This window comes from Etheostoma cragini, chromosome 1 (assembly GCF_013103735.1).
Source record: "Etheostoma cragini isolate CJK2018 chromosome 1, CSU_Ecrag_1.0, whole genome shotgun sequence".
Taxonomy (NCBI): domain Eukaryota; kingdom Metazoa; phylum Chordata; class Actinopteri; order Perciformes; family Percidae; genus Etheostoma; species Etheostoma cragini.
The window spans coordinates 20,528,481-20,547,936 of record NC_048407.1 but is presented as its reverse complement, the minus strand read 5'-3'; the positions used below and the strand labels follow the sequence as shown (position 1 = coordinate 20,547,936).

Here is a 19,456-nt window from a genome sequence, read left to right as displayed (position 1 = left end):
GGCAATAATCGATTTTATAATCATTTCATCTGATCTGAGGCCGTATGTTTTGGACACTCAGGTGAAGAGAGGGGTGGATCTGTCAACTGATCACCATCTGGTAGTGAGTTGGGTCAGGGGATGGGGGAAGACTCTGGGCAGACCTGGCAAGCCCAAACGGGTAGTGGGGGTAAATTGATGTTGAACGTTTGGAGGAGTCCCCTGTCCGACAGAATTTCTACTCACCTTGTGGATGGGGGCATTGAAGCTGAGTCGGCAATGGTCAAAGTTTTCATTGCTAAAGCTGCGGTGGAGAGCTGTGGTCTTAGGGTGTTAGGTGCCTCTAGGGCCGGTAATCCTATCCTGGAGGGATCCAGAGGCAGTTGCAAGGTACTGAAAAGCCAGAAAGGCTTCAGCCTCTGCCGTGAAAGAAGCCAAGCAGCGGGTGGGGAGAAGTTTGAAGAAGACAAGGAGAAGGACTTTCGGTCGGCACCAAGGTACTTCTGGAAAACCGTTCGCCAGCTCAGGAGGGGGAATCAGGAAATCATCCAAGCTGTGTACAGCAAGGATGGGATCGCGTTGACCTCAACTGAGGAGGTAATAGGGCGGTGGAAGGAGCACTTTGTGACAAAGCCTTCAGTTCACGCCTCTTGATGTAATTCACTGTGGATTTTGAGGTGTGTTTAGGATCATTATCCATTTGTAGAAGCCATCCTCTCTTTATCTTCAGCATTTTCAAAGATGGCATCAAGTTAGCATCCAAAATCTGCTGAAATTTTATTGAATCAATTTTCCATTTTACTCGTGAAATGTTCCCTGTGTCATTGGCTGCAAAACAACCCCAAAGCATGATTGATCCACCCCCCCCATGCTTAACAGTTGGACAGAGGTTCTTTTCTTTAAATTCTGTGCCCTTTCTTCTCCAACGTACCTTTTGCTCATTGCGGCCAAAAAGTTCTACTTTAACGTCATTGGTCCACAGAACCTGTTTCCACAATGCATCAGGCTTGTCTATGTGTTTATTTGCAAACTTCAAATTCAGATTTTTGTGTTGAGGAGCGAGAAGAGGTTTTTTTCTGATGACTCTTCCATGAAGACCATGGTTGTACAAGTATCTCTTTATAGTGGAATGGTGTACCACAACTCCAGTGTCTGCCAGGTCTTTCTGGATGGATCGTGCAGTCAAATGTGGGTTTTGACTTGCTTTTCTCACAATCCTTCGAGCAGTTCTCTCTGATATTTTTCTTGGTCTTCCAGATCTGGCTTTAACTTCCACTGTTCCTCATAACTGCCATTTCTTAAATACATTCTGAACAGAGGATATTGGCATCTGAAAACGCTTTGCTATCTTCTTATAGCCTTCTCCTGCTTTGTGAACGTCAGCCCTTTTCAGTTTCAGTTTTCTAGACAACAGCTTAGAAGAACCCATGGTGCCGTTTGTTGGGGCAAGGTCAGATGAGTCTGGGCATTTAAAACCTTAAGATTGACATCACCTGGTCTTTCCGGGTGATGGTTGAGAACAATCCATGAAATTGTCAGGTCTCAGTTTTCCAAAGGGGGCGGTGCATGCTATAAACTCTGCAGGGTGCCCAAACTTTTGCATATGCCATTTTTTTGTTTTCTGTTATTTTGAAAGTGTAAATGATGGAAATAAAATCTAACTTTTTGTGACACATTATACATGTCATTTGATGTCTTTTGGAGATGTTTCCATCTTTTCTTGGCTTCTTTATTAATACAAATATTTACCTGGGGTGCCCAAACAAATATATATGTTCCCTTAATAGGCTTTTTTGGCAAAGCTTTTTTCTTTTTCTTTTTGTTAACCTTGTGACTTTATGCACTCAAATAAATTTCGTTCATGTCTGTCTATTTGGGCTATTAAATCAGCTACAAATGCCGGTTCGGGTAGGCAGCCTTTATATTGAAAACCTGCAACCGGAAGTCCTTTTGGTAGCTGCTGCTAACTTGATTGTGGACACAAAAAACTGCGAAATCAAGGAGAGGGACAGCGCCCAGAATAACTGTTAACCTCTGCAAACTGTGTGGAGCATCGCCTTGGAAATGAGACTTCGGTCATATTCTCCGGGGTGTCGGACATTAAAACAGAGGTAGGGGGGCTGCTGTTTATCGGCAAGGTCACAACAAGATGAAGCCTGTTAGATTTTTCTCTGGATGGGCATGAGTCCGTCCGACGTGAAGTTGCTTTCCTGTGACGGTATCGAAATTGTATCCGCTAGCTGGCTGTGATGGAGTTAATCCATATTTTCCCCTGCTGTTTTGTTGGTGTTTATTGTGAGTTGTAGGACCAACGCTTTCAGATAACAGGATGTTGAGGGTCATGGTGTAGAACGGGAGTGGACTTTTTTGTGGCCTGTGATGAGCTCTGGGGGCTGGGGTGGGATATGTACGGAATACAAAATATGGCACGACACTGTTTCCCTGAATTAGCTGTTTGAGCTCCATCATTTGCTGTTTTGATAAAAGTAAAGAGCACGGCCGTGATGTGTGAGCGTGTTGATCCGACTCATTGGCCTGCTGCCGCCGGTTTAGGTTAAGCCAGTAATCTGGAGTAGCCTAGAGGTGGTTGCATTTTATTGTAACACCGTTACCCCTCATCCTCCTCCTCTTCCTCCTTAAAAGACCCACAAAGTATGGATGAGCACTGGTCTAATGGGGTGTGAACTACGCAGTTGTTTATATCTGCACTAATGCTACATGGAGCCAGTGATTAGTGGTTCAACTGATCGAAAGTAATGATCATGATTAATCTCTAAACGTTACTTACATGACTTTCTTCTAATATCTAGGCTAACCAACTGTTTTTTTTTTGTGTGTGTGTGGCATTTGTTCAGATTCAAAGAATTAAAGAAATCACTTATGTCTGTGGTACATTGTGATGATTATATTAATTAGATCATCAACAGAAAATGAATCGTCAACTATTTTGATTATAATTGACTGAGGGTTTAGGTCATTTATCAAGGAAAACTTGATAAAGGATTCACTAATTCTATCTTTTTTTATGTTAAACTTGTATTCATTATTCCATTGTTTTTATGCACATGCTTTAGTCTATTCATCTATTGAGATGGACTTTTATTTAACTTTTTCTGTAACAATTTGTAGACAAAACAAAAAAATTCAGCTTGTAATGAAAATGGTCATTAGTTGCAGCCCTTTTCAGTGATTGATTAATTTGTCAAAAGTAACCCATTAATAAACCAGATTCTGAGATGGTTGTAGTCCTAAACTACTGGCTAAACAAGGCTGCATGTGGTTCTGAAGGCAGTGAGTGCACCAAAGACTTTTTTTAAACAAATCTCCAGTCTTGTGAGGTGATTGGAAACAGTGTCCTCTTTGTTCACTCTGCTCTCAAGAGAGGATTAATCGAGTTAATGAGCCCTAATGTAAGGGAAGGAATAAAGCACATCTGACAGGGATGAAACGGAGTTATCAATATTACTGAATCTGCTGAGCTATTTATGGGTGGTAGGGAGTGTGTAAGATGTGTGTATCCTCATGATGACTTTGCATTTTCATAGCTGTGCCCACCTCAGTGTGCAGAACCGAGTCCTGCACATGTTCTTTGGCCATGTTTAGCAAACGGTGGTTGGTGGTGGGGTGTTTTATGTGTAAAGGCTTTCTGGTATGGCACCCTTTCTTTGCCATGTTCTAACCCCTGACCAACTCCAGTTAATCCTCCCAGTGTGCAGCTAAGATTAGCGATTTAACTAAACCCCTCGGCCTGGTGCACCCCGAGCCCACATCCTCATTGTGTGGCAGGAGAACACAGCAGGGTGTATAAATCTTATTCTCACACCAGTAATGTTGTCCCTAACAAAGCTTTGATCATGTAAGACCATAATCTGTGTGTTATATTTCCAACAGGTGGAACATTTGATCTAATCTGGTATAATAAAACACTTCTCTCCTGGTTTTGAGTTTAGTGTAAGACAATAGACAGAAGATGTCAACAGTAGCTCTGCCCTGTTCTGGCTCATTCACAGATCCATTGTGTTAATAGCTCCTACATGACAGCTTTCGTTTGGTTTAAATCTGTAATCTCTTTTGTGACTAGATTAGCTCATGCAGGACCCTCTCTTCCTGTAGTTTCCCCTGGCCTTTGGCATCACCCTAATCTGCATGTTTAATGACTTAACTTTGAGTAAGAAAAAGGGTCAGTTTTTACCCCATGGCACACAGAGGAGGGGTGGTTTTACATCCTTGGGCCAAACTTCTGTGTAGAATTTCCTGTGTGGAGTCAGCCATGAGACTTCCTGTACTCTGGTGTTAAATGTGGAAGGGGGCGGAGAAGTAGGGAAGGAAGGGGAAGAGAAGCACAAGCAGACTGTACTTCTTACTGTTTCAGTGGCAGCCACTGTGGTTGCTACATGCATGTCGTCCACCATCTCAGACTTTCAGCAAAACAATGTGGCCAGACCAAGGAAGTGAAAGAAAGGTTTCTATCCTCCTTTTTTCCACTAACAATTTCCCCCCCAGTGACCACTGTAATTATCCAAGTCCCTGATAATCACAGATTAGGATAAAAAAACTTGTTAGGTACAGTGAGGTATGAAGTAAAGAGGGACATTTTTGTTTCTAATGTCTCCTTTTTATATAATTACAGGACATGTCCTTCGGTTTGTTAAAGCCACAGTGCTACACTCAACTCTCCCAGCATGCTACAGTAGTGACAATCTCTCTCTACACAGCAGGTGAGCAGAGCTCTCTGTCCTTTCAGTTTCCTTGATGCCCATCTTGAAGGTGCTTCAATTGAAATAACCGTGGAGGCCTTATCAAAAAATGATCTCATATTCCTCTACCTCTCTCAGCACTGTTTGATCCAAGAGAAACGTGCCTTGTAAGGAAGCAGGATGTTCACAGGCTCAACCAAACTGCCACCCACTAAAACCCCGCAGCCCGAGCGGCTGGATGAAGTGTACGCTGCCCTCCGCAGAGGCTTACAGTGAGTAAACACTTCTCAGGCTCTGTTTGCATTGATTCCAATGGATGGATGCCAGGTGGAAAATCACTGAATACGCAGGATACAAATGCTTTTGACTCTGAAAATGAAGATGTAACTGTGATGTGGGTTTTGTTGTCAGGTCATACCTCCAGGTCCACCAGCTGGAGCTGGACAGTCTGGGTCAGCAGACCAGAGAGAACAAGAGGAACGGTCGTTTGGTGAGAGCTCACATAGTCAAACCAGTCACACTAGTATTGACTCATTCTATACCAGGCTGGATTCTGTCATTTTCCCGTCCTCAGTTAGTGTTAATTTGATACTTTGTGATGTGAAGTATTTCATTTTTTGCAGGGGTCTTTGTATGAGTTGGATAAGGTGAGTTTCATCAGCACCTGTTGTATACAGATGTGAGTGCAGCACATTGAAACTATATAAAGATGGAGAGACTTTCTGCATTACCTTGTCATTTATTTCCTCTTTTTTTTGTAGCAAGTGAAAGCCATTGAGAGGTTTATGCGTCGCCTGGAATTCCACCTCAGCAAGGTGTGTATTTATATGAGGAATTGATTAAATAAATTATATTCTTTTTTAATTAGAAGCTGCACTAATAAAAATGTTGTTTTAAAACAATGGATCAAAGGGCTATGTGAAATATGTGATTGAATTGTATTTATAGTATCAAATTATAACACGACTTATCTCAAGACATTTTACAGCTAGGGTAGGTCTAGACCCAATCATTCCAGTAGTTACAACAACACAGAGAATGATCACGTACACGATGTTTCCCATTAAAAGTTTGTGGAGACCAAATCAGAGATAAATGAGTACACATCGACACAAACATGACTTCCAAATGAATGCCAATTTCTCCGTATCAACTTTATAAGGTGATATTGTGAAAATGCGGTGTTTACATCTTGTTCCAGTGCGCCAAAGTGCTTTATTACACAGAAATGATGATCTATTTTTTTCGTAAAACAACCAAGGCGTTAAATAAAAGTATATTTGTTATAATGATAATCTTTTTTATTCTCTCTTCAGGTGACAATCTGTTGAAACTTTTTTAAATGTTTGTAATATTTGTTTTTCCAGGTTGAGGAGCTGTACGATGCTTATTGTATACAGCGGCGACTGCGTGATGGAGCGAGTAAGATGGTGGCGGCCTTTAACTCAGCCACTGGCAGCAAAGAGGCCAGAGAGAGCCTGAGTGAAGCCAACAAGGGCTACAGGGAATGTACAGAGGTAAGTGACTGAGCTGATGTTGGTGTGTTTGTATGTTTCAGTATGTACACTGGGTGTGGTTCTCTATGCTGAACCTTCTTTTTGTTTAAAATAGATCTCAGACTATGCACTGTATAGTCTAATGTTCTAACATACCTCTTGTTACGTTATTCAAACCGTTCACTCCATCCTTTTCTGTAGCACATGTGCTCACTTGAGAGTGAATTAGAAAGCCAGATGGGAGAATTTCACGTCAAAATGAAGGGTGAGTCACCTCTTACCACTTCCTATTTTCTCCCCTCTGCATTGTTTAGTTCTCATTTTTCTTCTTTTTTTATAGGCCTTGCTGGCTTTGCACGACTGTGTGCTGGTGACCAGTATGAGGTAAGAAACACAAATACAAGCACGTAGACAACAGAGACTGCGCATCTGCTGCACCACATCAGCTGTTTTTTGGCCCCATCAGGTCCTAATGCGTTACGGGCGGCAACGCTGGAGGCTAAGAGGCCGTGTAGAAGTCAAGCAGATATGGGACAGTGAAGAGTACATCTTCATGCCTCTCGTCACAGAACTGCTGTCTATCAAGGTAATGAAATCTGCTTTAAAAGGGCCAGGCTAACATTGTTCCTATTTTTCTTATGGTAAAGAAATCCCAGGGAAAGACCAAAACCAATAGTGTGTGACTTTCATAACCTGTTTGTGGCCTCTGGTTCCTAAGACATAATCTTCAAACAGGTCATAAATGCATAGTTTCATTATTTATAAGGCTAAATATTTGATTAAATTAAAAGAGTTGTTTTTGCCACTGTAACTCAAACCGCAGTTTACAGTGCTTTTGTTGTGGACTATTTTCAGCTGTGCATTAATACGTGTTTTCTTAGTGAGAATTTTACAGCAGTAGGATGCAGAATGTGGGATCGACTCAAAATAAACTACAGCACAATATGTTTATTGCCAGCATTATCATTTGAGAATGCATTCTCACGAAATACCAGCTTTAGCTTATTGTCTTCTGTTCAATATGGTTCCCATGGTCTCTGCCTATCCTCATTTATCAGAGGTTTGCATGTTTTGGTTGTCAAGGTGACGGAGCTGAAGAGCCTGGCCAATCACGTGGTGGTGGGCAGCGTGTCCTGTGAAATGATCGACCTGTTCTGCCCGCTGCCCCAGACACTTGCCGTGGATATCAACGACCTCGGGACAGTGAAGCTGAACTTGGAGGTCACATGGAGGTATTTAAACATCTCACGGTCTCTTTTATTTTTGTAATGCAACATGTTTAATCACGTGTTTTTTTCACTCTTTGTCCTGCTTTGTTTTTCTTTTTCAGTCCGTTTGATAAGGACGACCAGACATCCTCCACCAGTACTGTTTCCAAACGGCTGCTGTCCAATCAGAGTCCTCCTGACACGCCATCTATGCGGGAGCAGGTGTTTTATGTGAGTCAAATTAAAAGGAATATTCTATCAGCTATTTCAACAATTCAGCACACCTTCTGTTCCACCACTAGTTTATTCTTCATTAGGGTTTTTTAAACCATTAATTTTTACAACATATACTGTTTATTTTATCTTACTGATGGCTATTATTACTGTAATTTCAATGGCTTGTTCTATTTCAGCTGCTCCCCGACTGCTTTGTGTGTAGTGGTAGCACTGATGTATGTGAGGAGATGCACAGAGATCTGTGTGTTAGGACATGTGGCTGTGGGAGTGCCGTGCCTAATGCGAGGAGAATGAATGATAGCAGTAGCGAGACGTGTGACAGCAGCAGCATGTATGAACGGAGCTGTGGCCCCTGTAGCTGTTTAATAGTGGTTGAGTAGAGCTCCAATATGTCCCTCCTTTTCCCCACCTTGCTGAAGAGTGTGCCCCGAGGTTGGCCCAGACAGAGCTGCTCTCTGGTGGAGACGTTCCATGGTGTCTTGGCAGACAGGACGGCGTCCTTGCGTTGTGAATTCAGCCGTACAACACCCAGATTCACCTCTGTACAGTCGGTGTGTTGGGACAGATGTAGATGTAGTTATAGTGACCAAACAATTGATAGATAAGAATAGAATAGATAATAGAAAAAGCCTGATCATATAGCTGCTTGATTATGGAAAAAGTCATCATCACAATTATTTGGGTCAATATTGAAATCACAATTATTTAACACAATTACTCATTGTCTTTTGGAAAGATGTTGCAATTATTGTACTTATACATTGAAACAAATCTTACAAATGATCATTTGTAAGAATATGGTTTACTAAATAATCACTGCCTTTTTTAATGAATTGAGAATTACGTTAATGATCATTTAGTGTAAAATATTACAAATAATCACATTACCAGATCCCAAAATGATATATTAACATATCTTAAATATTGTAGTATAGTTAGTTTATATTATGATACAACAAAATCTGCACGTGTGAAGCTCCAAATAGCAAATATGTGCTGTTTTTATAGTTGGTAAATGATTTATATATAATTAATCCTAATCATTTAACATTTAGTTCCACTTCATATATTTAGTCTTGTTATATTTCAATGCCTCTGACCATGAGGACCACAGGATTGAGTTTGTCAGTTGTATTTATCATATGAATATTCGTTTTTTTTATTAGGTCATTTGATAACCAACATGTACACAAATCCTGTATTCTCGCTCTATGTAGACACAACAGCAATTAATAAGTCTAATTAACGGTCTCTCGGTCACGTTTCCTCTCTAGTCTCTGCTAAAGCGACAGGGAGAAATGGAGAATGGGACCGTCTGGTCTAACTCCTCTGAATCCTCCGATGACTCCTCCAGTCCGGCCTTAGCTCACCCCGCTCAGAGGCTGACGGCCTCCAACATGCTACAAACCACTCTCACCACTCAGCTTTCGTTCACGCCTCACAAGTCCAGCGCGTCGACGCCGTCGCTCTCATCCAACCAAGAGGAGGATGAGTCAGAAGCTGGGGAGGTTTTCTGTCAGACGGACGCGGTTCTCAACGGCCATCTCCAGACTTCCTTGTCTCGTAGTCCAGACTGTACTGCGACTGATAGAGCGTCTGTCCAATCAGCCGACCTGTCTGAAAGCTCAGCAGACCTGAACTGCTCATGCCCAGATGTTTCCTCTGTACCTCCTGTGTCGCTGATGGAGACACTGGATTTGTCTGAAAGTGTCGTCCCACAAGTGTGTATTTCAGCGGTGGAGGTAAAAGACGATGCATTTGAGGACTTGTCAGTGCACGCTGGACAGACTAAAGCAGAAATAGAGGACAGCATCACTGACGCAGGAGAGCGACGCCAGTTAGAAGCATCAGAGAAACGCAGCGAGCCATATCAGTCCGTCCAGGAGTCAAAACAACTGGAGGCCGCTCCAACGGTAAGTTTTATTTATATCATTTACTGTTTTTGTAAAGTCTTAACATGTTGACGAGATATTTAAAGACCTGCATTGGTTTTCTCTGTAGGTTCCTTTTCCTACTTCTACAAGTTTCACTCTGGAAGTCGAAACAGCCCTCGAAAGTTTTGACTTTCTCAACTGCTCTGACCTCGAGGAAGATGAGGAGGAAGAGGAAAACAAGGAAAAGGAAGACAAAGGAGAAAAGGATGATGATTTGCAACATGAAGAGAACCAAAACAACACGGAGGAAGTTAAAATGGAAGGAAAAGATGAAGAGAACTTTTACTCTGGAGGAAGGTCAGTGATGGTGGTCATTGTTGAGCTCTAAATAGTTATTGTCTTTTAAGTATTTCAAATGAACAAATGTCAATTTTTATCCCATTTCACATACCTAATTAACTCTATGAATGAACACGATAACATCATTAAAAAAGACTACATTGGCTACATTTGTGTTAAGGGAAACCATACAAAATACATTCTGCTCTTTTTAAATAAGCCGACGCAACTGTATAAGTAATCAAATAAATTGCTATTTAAATGTAACTGCTAGCGAAAGAGGCTTTGGGTCATTTTCCCAACGGCTTGGGAGATATCGTAGCGGTTCGAAATTCCTAATATCTCCGACTTGGGTGTTTGTACAGTATGTACTGTGTGAATGATACAATGTGGGCACACCATTAGGTCACACTAAAGAAGGTCTTATGGTTTGTTAAACCCCTTAAATCTCACTGACCAACTTTACGTTATTCATCTATGTATCCGTGAAAACATACATCATGTAAAGTTTCCAAAATCAGGCTGTATTTTTGGGAAATGTGTATAAATGAAATACAAAACATCTAGATGCAAACAAAATGGAATCATGGGTTTGACTATTCCACTCAGAATTATTATCATTATGAATGTAAAAGGGTTTCCACTTAATTGTATTTATCTGACCCACCATGTACTTTGCTGTTGCCTCACTCTGTAGTGATGAAGAGGAGGCAGACGGTCTACAGATACTTATGGAAGCCCCAGAAGGATTCAGGAACTCTGATGAAGACTGTTTCTCTGAATCACAGGTAATCAAAGTGTCTGATTAATGTTTTTTTATGCAGTTATGGGAGTAGGTTTGTCATGTTAACCAAAGGAAATAAAAATAAATCTTTTTTCTTTTCTTTCAAGGAGTCAAGCGTGGAAGACGTGCAGGATTTGTGTCAGATGGAGATGCCCGATGAGAAGGAGGAGCACAGCGAGGAAAAGGGAGATGAACAACACGGTGAGAGGAGTCTGTCAGTAAACAGAGGTTGCAGTTGTTCATGTGGCAGGCCTGAGAAGTTTAATTTTCTGTTTTTAATCTTTTAGGAGAGGACATGTCACATGGTCAGGAGGAGCGTCCCTCTACTCCCACCAGTTTGGCCACTACTGTCTTCTAATAACACAGTGGAAGCATAGCTATACCATTTCTCCCCATCTAAACTACTCATGCCATCACCCTGTTACACTGCAGGATCGGAGGCCTTGAGGATGTTCCACTTACTGCTCAGACAAACAAGCTCTTCCCGTATGGCTGAGTTTGTGCACAGAATTGCCTTTTCCTGACCAAGAAGGATAAACCTTAAGGTTTCTGCGCCTAAATCATGACTGAAAGTCCTCCCCCCCCCCCCCCCCCCCCCCCCCCCCCCCCCCCCTTCAAACTCCTCATTCTTTCGACATACACTCCCATCACGTTGCCTGAGTTGAAGTGGGACACCACTTAGTTTACACTTTCATAAACTGTTCCCGTCATGTGAAAATTTACTGTCCAAAACATTTCAGGAACAGCTAAAAGCGGCCTTGTTTGTGACTTTATTACAGTGCATTTTTGAAGTTATCCAAAAAATGTTTAAATGGTTTTATAAGTTCAAGTTGACGATTCTTCAATCTATAGAGAAGCATACAATCACTTGCTGAGTTCATTGAAAGGTTTTCAAAACTATCAGTGTTTGTGGATATGAAAACTATAGAAGTTACGATTTCAGTGTTAAATCAGTGTACAGCCTAGAGCTCCTTTCACCGTTGGTGAGAGAGGAAAAGACTTCCTGACATGAAGTCATTTCCAAACCAGGAATCTACCCTGAAAACAAACAGGATCTTTTCATTTGTCATCAGAGCCTTTTAAATATTCAGAAAAACACAAAGTATAGACATTCAACATTCAGCCTTCAAAGCAACAAGGAACACTATAAAAGGAGTAATATTGTGACTGAATATAAACAATTAAGGAGTCTGGAGTTTATCCTCAAAACCAATTTTGGTTGAACATGAAAACAATCTGCAGTGTAAACTATATTTAAACCTGCATGTGAAGCTGCCTCACACTGCCAGCATGTCTGTATAAAAAGCTCAACTGATCAGTTTAAGTGTGTAAGCTAGGGAGCCATCAGGTCCGTAGCTGTGTACAAAAGTCGCCTCGTGGGGGTGCTATAGTCTTTCAGCATCATGCTTTACATTGTTCTACAAAAGCCTCTCATTCAGAAAGTGCCTCAAGTGACAGAAATGTAAGGTTGTAAATGCCACAGACAGGAGAGATCAGGCAAAAGATAACAGTGTTTATTTTCTGAATTACTTAAGAGTGTGCACAATAAGAGATATTTACTGTTTCATATAAAGAATTGTACATGTCTTGAAATGTTAAAATGTTTATGTTCAGAAATGTTTAAACTTTATAAAGGTTTCTTTAAAATGAACATGTGTAATCTGTAATTAGCACCGTGACAAGACTACGGTTAAGTACAGAAAACATCACAATGAGCAAAAAATAACAATTTTGTCTTGTATTCTTTTGAGTGTTTCCGGTGTTTTCAGACTAAAGGTGAAAGAAAGATTGTTTTAAATAAGAAATATTGCTTTTTATTCAAGAAAATTTACTTTACCTATATGTTAAATTATGTTAATCTACATCTGTGTTTGCTCGCATTAAGGAAGATTTCTGCAGTGCTAAATTCATGTCAAAGAAGTAAAAACAGTTGTAACACACACCCGGTTTAAAAAGTAACACTGACTCATTTAACTATCAAAGTGTCAAGAAAAACCCAAATCTGAACATCAAATATTGAGAACTTGCATTGCTCTCACATTGATGTGAGAGTCACATTGCCCTTGTAACAGTAAAAGCAGTGCAATCAATATGAAAAAAACTAATCCGTAAAATGATGATCCCAATCAAAACCCATCAGCCTAACATGCGTGTAATTTAAACTCTATACAACACTGCTTTCAGTGCAAAAAAACATCACAGATGAAACGGCATGATAAAAAAAGTTAAAAATCTTCCAAATTGTCTTCCTTTTGTTCCATTTCTCTGAAAATAGAAAAAAAAGAGATATATTTGAACATATTTTCACATAGAATGGACAAGGCGCTCAACTTACAACATTGTAAAATGTAAACACAGTTAGGTGTTTAGGTTAGATATTCATTTGCACACATCTTTAACCCGGCAGCACGAGATCTAAACAATCACCACAGTTCCAAAGTGGGCACCCACATTAGTGTCAGCAATTCAGAAACTGACAAATGTCTCCCCTTCAGTTCCTGAGTTATGGCGTTGTTACAATGGCCAGAAAGTGTTTTTGCAGAGCATTATGATGTCACAGTGAAGTTGTCATCATAGTTTGGATACAAAATGCAATGCAATCTTGAGTTATGGCCAAATGTGTATTTTGTACCTTTTGAACTCCAAAATCTAGTCAGATCATTCTTGAGTCAAACTGGAAGTTTGTGCCAAATTTCAAGAGTTACCTTAAGGTGTTCCTGAGATATCAAGTTCACAAGAATGGGACGGATGGATGAACGGACAACCCGAACACATAAAGCCTCGCGCCACTGCGGCATAAAAAGTGTCTGAACGCTGTGAGATAAAACAAATACATTTACCCTCACCTAAAAACTGAGCGGCTGCTCCGGTAACCCCCCCAGCTGCAGTAAAGCGGCGCTGAGTGCGGCCTTCAGCAATGAGTAGTCTGGCTGCTCAGAGTACTGCAGGGTCATCACTTTAGTCAGGTACGTTTGAAATGCACCTACACCAAGACACAGAAATATAATCAGACAAGGGCACATAATTACACACTTGTCATGTGTTATATAACAGACATTTAAACTCACTGGAAACTCTCTTCTTCCCAAAGCAGTCACTTAACAGGGCAGGAACATCCTCCATGTACCTACAAGGAGAGCTCTGAGTAACTAGCATTTTCTTTGTATTGCACTACTACCTTAATCATACTGGTCTAATGTTATGCAGGCATATTGAAAATTCAGTAATTCAAAGATGCGTGGACTTTAAACATCCCAGTGATGATCAATTGTCTTTCACCTCTGTTTCTGCGTGGCTACCTGGTCCGGCTGAACAAGGAGGGCCCACGGCAGCGTCCCAGCATGCCAGCGCAGCATGCAGTAACCCAGAGACTGGAGGTCACTGCGTCGAGACGGAGCTAAAAGGAAAACACACAAAACAGTGATGACGACATATGTTTTCCCTCCCACATTTACCGTGATACATTGTGGTTTTAATAGTCAAACGACTCAAATGACAGTATGCAGAATTACACTGAAGAATGTCACAATCAGCAGCTCCACAAGAAAAAAATCAAATCGGTCTCAATCATGTGAAGCCTGTGTGTTCAGACAGATGGACTGTGGGAGGAGTACAGGTGTTCGGAAATATATTTTGATAGCGTTTGGTTTACAGTAGCTTCTAGAGGGATTTGGCATCCAATTTGATGATGTTAGTGGGAAAAGAAATCAGGGATCCACAGAAGTGACTCACCTGCTCCCTTATGTGCGTCCAGGCTGATGAACTCCATGGTGCCCTCATGTGGTGTTCTGCTGGCTTCACGGTACTCTACATGTTGTCCACCTGGACAGTACCTGAAGGCATGGCAGTATCCTACTAGGTATACCTAATCATGGCACACACACACGGATTGGTGAGCGTAAAACACATTTCAATCATGGACACTGACAGATTACAATTTGTACTTCGGAATATTTCTAACCTGTGACTTCTGTCCTGGTTTGATGTAAATGTTTTCTGCATTAATATCAGCATGAACGTACTCGTTTGAATGGATATACTGCAGTACATCTAACTGCAAGGAGAAAGAAATGGTACCATTTATTTAGCGAGGGGGGAATCACAGTTCTTTACAAGTTCTGGATCATGAATAGGAATATTAAGCAAATATTAAGAATACTGTCTCACTATTCTGCAGGCGAGCTGAAGGACAGCTTTCTCAGAAAGCAGCTCATCTTCTTCCTCCATGACAGACTGGAGAGACTGGCCCATGTTGGGGAAAATAAGAAATCTATAACAAAAAAAAAGATGAAGAACAACTTATAGCAGAACCTAAAGTTAATGTCAAACTGTCATATGTCTTCATATTCACACCTGTAGGACTCTGCATGAAGACCAAAGCCAACACAGGAAGGAATCCCCAGAAAATCCATCTTGTTTTGTTTGATCCACTTGTCCACTAAAGAGAGACAATATGTTTTAATTATTATGTGTGTGGTACAGTGGTAAAGTTGTGAAGTTACACTCCTGGCAGACCAGGATTGCACCTAAAGAGAGTTAGAGATTTTGCTTTGTCCCCCAGACTGCCATGACAATGCTCCTGTTGAATCAGGATTGGATTATGAAATGAAAGACAGATGTATATTGTGACACTAAAGCACATGACAAACTGCCAGAAAGGTTTGTCTGTCTGTTTATTGATCAGCCTGTTACAGCAAATTCAAACACTGAAGCACTTGACTGTGATGCATACAGCTTCTACTTACGTGTTAGTAAGTTCTGCTCCTATTGTTTTATCATCAGAACAATTAGTCACGGCATGACTGCAGCCCACCCTCCATGGGTGACAATACAGGTTTTTTTAGAAAAGGAAAAAGTGTTAATTTGGAGGTGCTGAACTTGAAACACACTAAATCCTCACCAGATGCAGGTTTAGCAGCTCTCTGCAGAAAGTTCTGCTCGTTGAAGATTCTTCCATCTTTAGCTCCCTAAGACAAAGAAAGTAAAGACAAGTTTTATTGATCCCACTCAGGGAAGTCTAAAGGGAGTAGAGAACAAATAAAAACAATTAATGCACAAGTGGGAGAGCGATTATTTCCTAATTTATGACACCTCAGTCATATATAGTGGTAATAATTCCCTTTTTGGATGTAGTACTCAGAAAATCTTAAAATCTGCAATGAGTGACGAGACGGCCCTTACCAGTTTGAGGATGTGATTTGACTCCTTAGAATTGGATCTTGAAACTGTCTGCAAAACTGAAAAAAGACAAATCAATATTATTAAATAATGATAATACTGGCTATTTTCTACCGTTTTTTAAATTTGATTGTCAGAGTCAATTGTTATCCTGCTGTAGACGACAACAGCTCTGTCCACTGAACTACGTTAGTCATCCCTTTGTGTACGGCTGCTACAAAATCTGATTTCATGAAGTTAACTGGACAAAAAAGAAACTGTTAAGATACATTTTTACTCATAATTTGATAACAGGTACCACCAAAACATAATCTTTCTATTTTGTTGTTGTTGTTTTTTTGTTGGTAAACTAGCTATGTTGTAAATGACGAGTAAACATACTAAGTTCACTAGTTGTTTATAAAACCTGAAGAAACATTTAGTGTATAATAAGTATTATCCTTTCTCCAGAAATATAAATATAACACAAACTTTGGTCATTTTTTCCTTCAGTCTCTAAATGTACATTTCCTTGTTTGTTGTGATCTGTCTTTATAATTTGTATCGGGTTTAAAGTATTAAACTGAATTGTGATATTATCAGCAGTAATATGTAATCTGACTCTCCAAGAATAATAGACTGTTTAATTGTACATTTATTTTCCTTTCCAGTATTGTCTCACCTTCGTAGATGAGCTCTGTTGTGCTCTGACTGAGCAGTTTCACCAGCTTCCACTTCTTGCCTGTTGTGTCTGTCACCTCTTCACTCTCCTGTAGCGGTTCCACAGTGGACGCATGCTTTGCCTTCTTGGCTTTTCCTTTTCCTGTCACTGTACATGCAAACAAACACGACCAACCAAATGTGTTGTATGAATGAGAGAAAAAGTAATGTTACAACTTCCCAAGAACAAATGATGCACAACTGTGACTACACAACTACACAGTGACCTAATAAGTCTTAACCACATCTCCAGTTATCCTGATTACAAATCAATTTATGTATTAGGAACCTGAATTGTAAGTTCACAACCTGAATACTGAGCCCTTTAGTTGTTCCTACTCTCACAAATGAGCCACTTCAAAAACTGTAATCATATGTGGTGTTTTACGTTTTCTGAAAGTTAGGAGGAAGTTGTCATCGTCCCCTAAAACTTTTGTCAGCCTCTAGTGGAAGGCTTAACTTTACTGCTGAAACTAACCTTTTACTTGATAAGTAAATAACCAAGTAATAGTGTGTGTGATAACAGCAAAATGTTGTAATCACCTTTTAAAGGGGACTTGGAGATTGGTGGGGTAACAGGGGAACAGATGCCCACTGGAAAGCCGTCTATCGTTGATTTCTCGGCTTTAAAACTTGTTTTATCAGTCAGCGTCTTTCCCTCTTCTACTTGCTTAGCAGGGCTGGAGAGTTTTTCCTTTCCCCTCACTGCATATGAATCCAGCCACAATCAAAATGAATGAGAGGAAAGATTTCAACAGAAGAGAAGAAAGAGATGCTGTATTTTTCACGAGGAATGTCTTGTGTTTCAGCTCACCAGTTCGAGGGCATTTTAGGACAGTAGAAGGCTCTAGAGCTGACACTGCCGTGTGCTGTTTAGGTGGAGTTCCAACAAATCCAACACCATTATCTGCTTATACAAATCATAGCGTTTTTGATCCGAGGAAAGGCATCATCTGTAAAATTGTTTTACCTATACATCTGCACCACCAGTATGTGTTGCCTGAAGGATAAAGCTAAATGTCACATTGACAGTTTAGCAAATTAAATAAAATCTTTAAAGCAAATCTTCTCCTTCAAAACAGCAAAGCAGAGTAGCTGCTTCCAGGCCATTTTAATTACCTTTGATCCTGTCATCTCTAAAAGGACTAGTGGAGGGCACCATGGGTGTAGTGGCATCTTTAATGTTGAATTCAACTTCCCTGTCTAGACGAAGGGAGTTACGGGTCTTTCGCAGTGCAGGACGAGATGTAACTGGAGTTGCGGTGTTACATGCATGGGCTGTAGAAAAAGAGAATTTACTTTTTCAAATGTTTATAATCAAACCAAGTCTAAAATTGATGGATAACACCAAGTAATTCCTAATTAAATCTTGTCAAGATATTTACCCGTACTTCCCATGAGCTCGCAACTTGATCTTGAAGCAAGACTTGATTTAACTTCTGATGTTAGTGCATCATCCCTTTTGACTTGAAAGAGACTTAACGATGGCGTTGTGCTCACAGGTCCAGATTCACTGACAGGACAGGGAAGCTTGTCTCCACATGATGGACAAAATCTAAAATCAGGCTGCAACTTTGACCCACATTGGGGGCAGAACCGGAAAGGCATTCTGCAAGAGTAAACACACCCATTATTATACATATATCCCAACCACCTCAAATGTAGTGTCTCTTTTGATTAATTATGTGTATGCAACCTTGGTGTGAACGCACAGACTTCACCAGACACACAGTATAATGTTGCTGCTGCTAAGTGCCTATTATGCTTTGTTTTACAATAGTTGGATTAATCACTAAAAAACACTTACACTCTTTACGTAAATGTGATGGTCACAGGCAAGTAAAGTATCAGTATTAACACTTACTGCTGAGTAACTGAACTTTTTACTTTAGTCTGTCTGCGATTTATTCACCTTTCAGATGAAGAAATGAAGGTCCGCTGCCATAAAGATAAAGGTCCTGCTTATGTGTTTATTATGGCAACTACAGCAAGGCCCGTCTTCCCACGAATATATCCATTAAATGTGATGAGACAAAAACGGTGTAAAAGAAAATTAATAGTTAAAGCTAAATGTCATTCTGTTCTAATGTCAAGGAGGTTTAACATAATCCTGCTAAATAGTTAGGGTAACGCTAGCCAGCAACCATTAGCACTTTAGTGTGTTAGGGTTAAAAGACTCGCAACTCTACAGTTTGAGAAAAACGTTAGAGCTAGAGGTCGTGTGTTTTACACATCAAATTATTTCAACGTGAGTGTTGAGGAAAAGCAATGCAATGACAGCAAGCAGCTTTACGTTAGCTAGCAAATACAGAAGCGAGTGAGTTTTAGGTTTTTTAAGTATAGTCTTAATGCTTAATTTTAAGCCTGGGCTTTTATTAAAACTAGTGCCTGTGTTACATATATGTAAGAATTCAGTTATAACGTTGGTAAAACAAAAAGCGTGTCTCAGATACCTTTCTAAACACTCGTCCACCGCTCGGAAGTAAGCTGTTTGGTAGGTGCTTCTTCTGCACCGGATAAACACTCCTGTAGTTGGTCTTGTGCGGGGGACGTGCTGCCCCCTGCAGGAGGTAAGGACAGCGGCAGCCAAGCTGTTTTGTTGTTTTCATAGAGGTCAAAGTTCAGCGCAGAGAAAAGCTTGACTTTTTCCACAACTGATGATGTGATGAGGATATAGTGTGAATCCAGAATGGACTTAAAAAGGCTTTGTCAACAGCGATAACATTAAAGAAAGTCACAAGTGAATTGCACTCTCTGTCATAAGATAGAAATGACTGACAACAGTTTATGAGTTGCATCCAGTTATTGAATTGGCAGCAAATGGCCTCCAGCCACACTGTAGACAAATCTAGGAGGACCTGAAGAAAGGTGTGTCACTGCTTTAAATGTTTAATTAATTGTAAACAAGTGTGAATAATATGTTTTCTACAATGGCGTATTCTGCACAAATCAGTGAGATGCAGAA

The 19,456-nt window shown here is 40.5% G+C and overlaps 2 protein-coding genes across 7 annotated transcripts; one reads left to right on the top strand and one right to left on the bottom strand.

The window, feature by feature from the left end:
• The first annotated feature begins 1,918 nt into the window (after window positions 1-1,918).
• On the top strand, window positions 1,919-11,606 carry LOC117943813 (rho family-interacting cell polarization regulator 1-like). 4 transcript variants are annotated; one of them, XM_034870184.1, is made up of 18 exons: window positions 1,919-2,090; window positions 4,610-4,697; window positions 4,815-4,948; window positions 5,088-5,166; window positions 5,300-5,323; window positions 5,438-5,491; window positions 6,044-6,193; window positions 6,374-6,437; window positions 6,513-6,556; window positions 6,639-6,758; window positions 7,256-7,404; window positions 7,503-7,611; window positions 8,037-8,168; window positions 8,892-9,530; window positions 9,619-9,848; window positions 10,528-10,618; window positions 10,722-10,815; window positions 10,902-11,606. In XM_034870184.1, exons 3-18 carry the CDS (start codon window positions 4,857-4,859, stop codon window positions 10,970-10,972), a joined length of 2,142 nt encoding a protein of 713 aa, XP_034726075.1. In that variant the 5' UTR covers window positions 1,919-2,090; window positions 4,610-4,697; window positions 4,815-4,856; the 3' UTR covers window positions 10,973-11,606. The 4 variants fall into 4 exon arrangements, with proteins under 4 accessions (XP_034726075.1, XP_034726089.1, XP_034726065.1 ...); XM_034870198.1 differs by lacking the exon at window positions 8,037-8,168; XM_034870174.1 differs by having other exon boundaries at window positions 6,374-6,556.
• A 202-nt stretch (window positions 11,607-11,808) lies between these two features.
• vrk3 (VRK serine/threonine kinase 3) lies at window positions 11,809-19,029 on the bottom strand. 3 transcript variants are annotated; one of them, XM_034870210.1, is made up of 16 exons: window positions 18,945-19,029; window positions 17,877-18,100; window positions 17,611-17,769; window positions 17,306-17,401; window positions 17,035-17,196; window positions 16,454-16,600; window positions 15,796-15,851; window positions 15,515-15,581; window positions 14,968-15,052; window positions 14,782-14,884; window positions 14,576-14,668; window positions 14,347-14,479; window positions 13,894-14,011; window positions 13,683-13,741; window positions 13,461-13,597; window positions 11,809-12,879 (listed from the first exon to the last, which is right to left on the bottom strand). In XM_034870210.1, exons 2-15 carry the CDS (start codon window positions 18,097-18,099, stop codon window positions 13,461-13,463), a joined length of 1,638 nt encoding a protein of 545 aa, XP_034726101.1. In that variant the 5' UTR covers window position 18,100; window positions 18,945-19,029; the 3' UTR covers window positions 11,809-12,879. The 3 variants fall into 3 exon arrangements, with proteins under 3 accessions (XP_034726101.1, XP_034726114.1, XP_034726107.1); XM_034870223.1 differs by having other exon boundaries at window positions 17,306-17,398; XM_034870216.1 differs by lacking the exon at window positions 11,809-12,879 and adding an exon at window positions 12,984-13,182 and having other exon boundaries at window positions 13,459-13,597.
• Window positions 19,030-19,456: the final 427 nt, after the last annotated feature.

What these genes read in the sequence shown, in the direction of transcription:
- LOC117943813 (XM_034870174.1), top strand. Translation starts at nt 4,857, where the DNA reads ATGTTCACAGGCTCAACCAAACTGCCACCCACTAAAACCCCGCAGCCC. An exon ending in GCCCTCCGCAGAGGCTTACA is followed by an intron (nt 4,949 to 5,087) that starts GTGAGTAAACAC and finishes TTTTGTTGTCAG; the next exon opens with GTCATACCTCCAGGTCCACC. An exon ending in AACTTGGAGGTCACATGGAG is followed by an intron (nt 7,405 to 7,502) that starts GTATTTAAACAT and finishes TTTCTTTTTCAG; the next exon opens with TCCGTTTGATAAGGACGACC.
- vrk3 (XM_034870210.1), bottom strand. Translation starts at nt 18,099, where the DNA reads ATGCCTTTCCGGTTCTGCCCCCAATGTGGGTCAAAGTTGCAGCCTGAT. An exon ending in CTTCATGCAGAGTCCTACAG is followed by an intron (nt 14,885 to 14,967) that starts GTGTGAATATGA and finishes TTTTTGTTATAG; the next exon opens with ATTTCTTATTTTCCCCAACA. An exon ending in GTAGCCACGCAGAAACAGAG is followed by an intron (nt 13,742 to 13,893) that starts GTGAAAGACAAT and finishes CTCTCCTTGTAG; the next exon opens with GTACATGGAGGATGTTCCTG.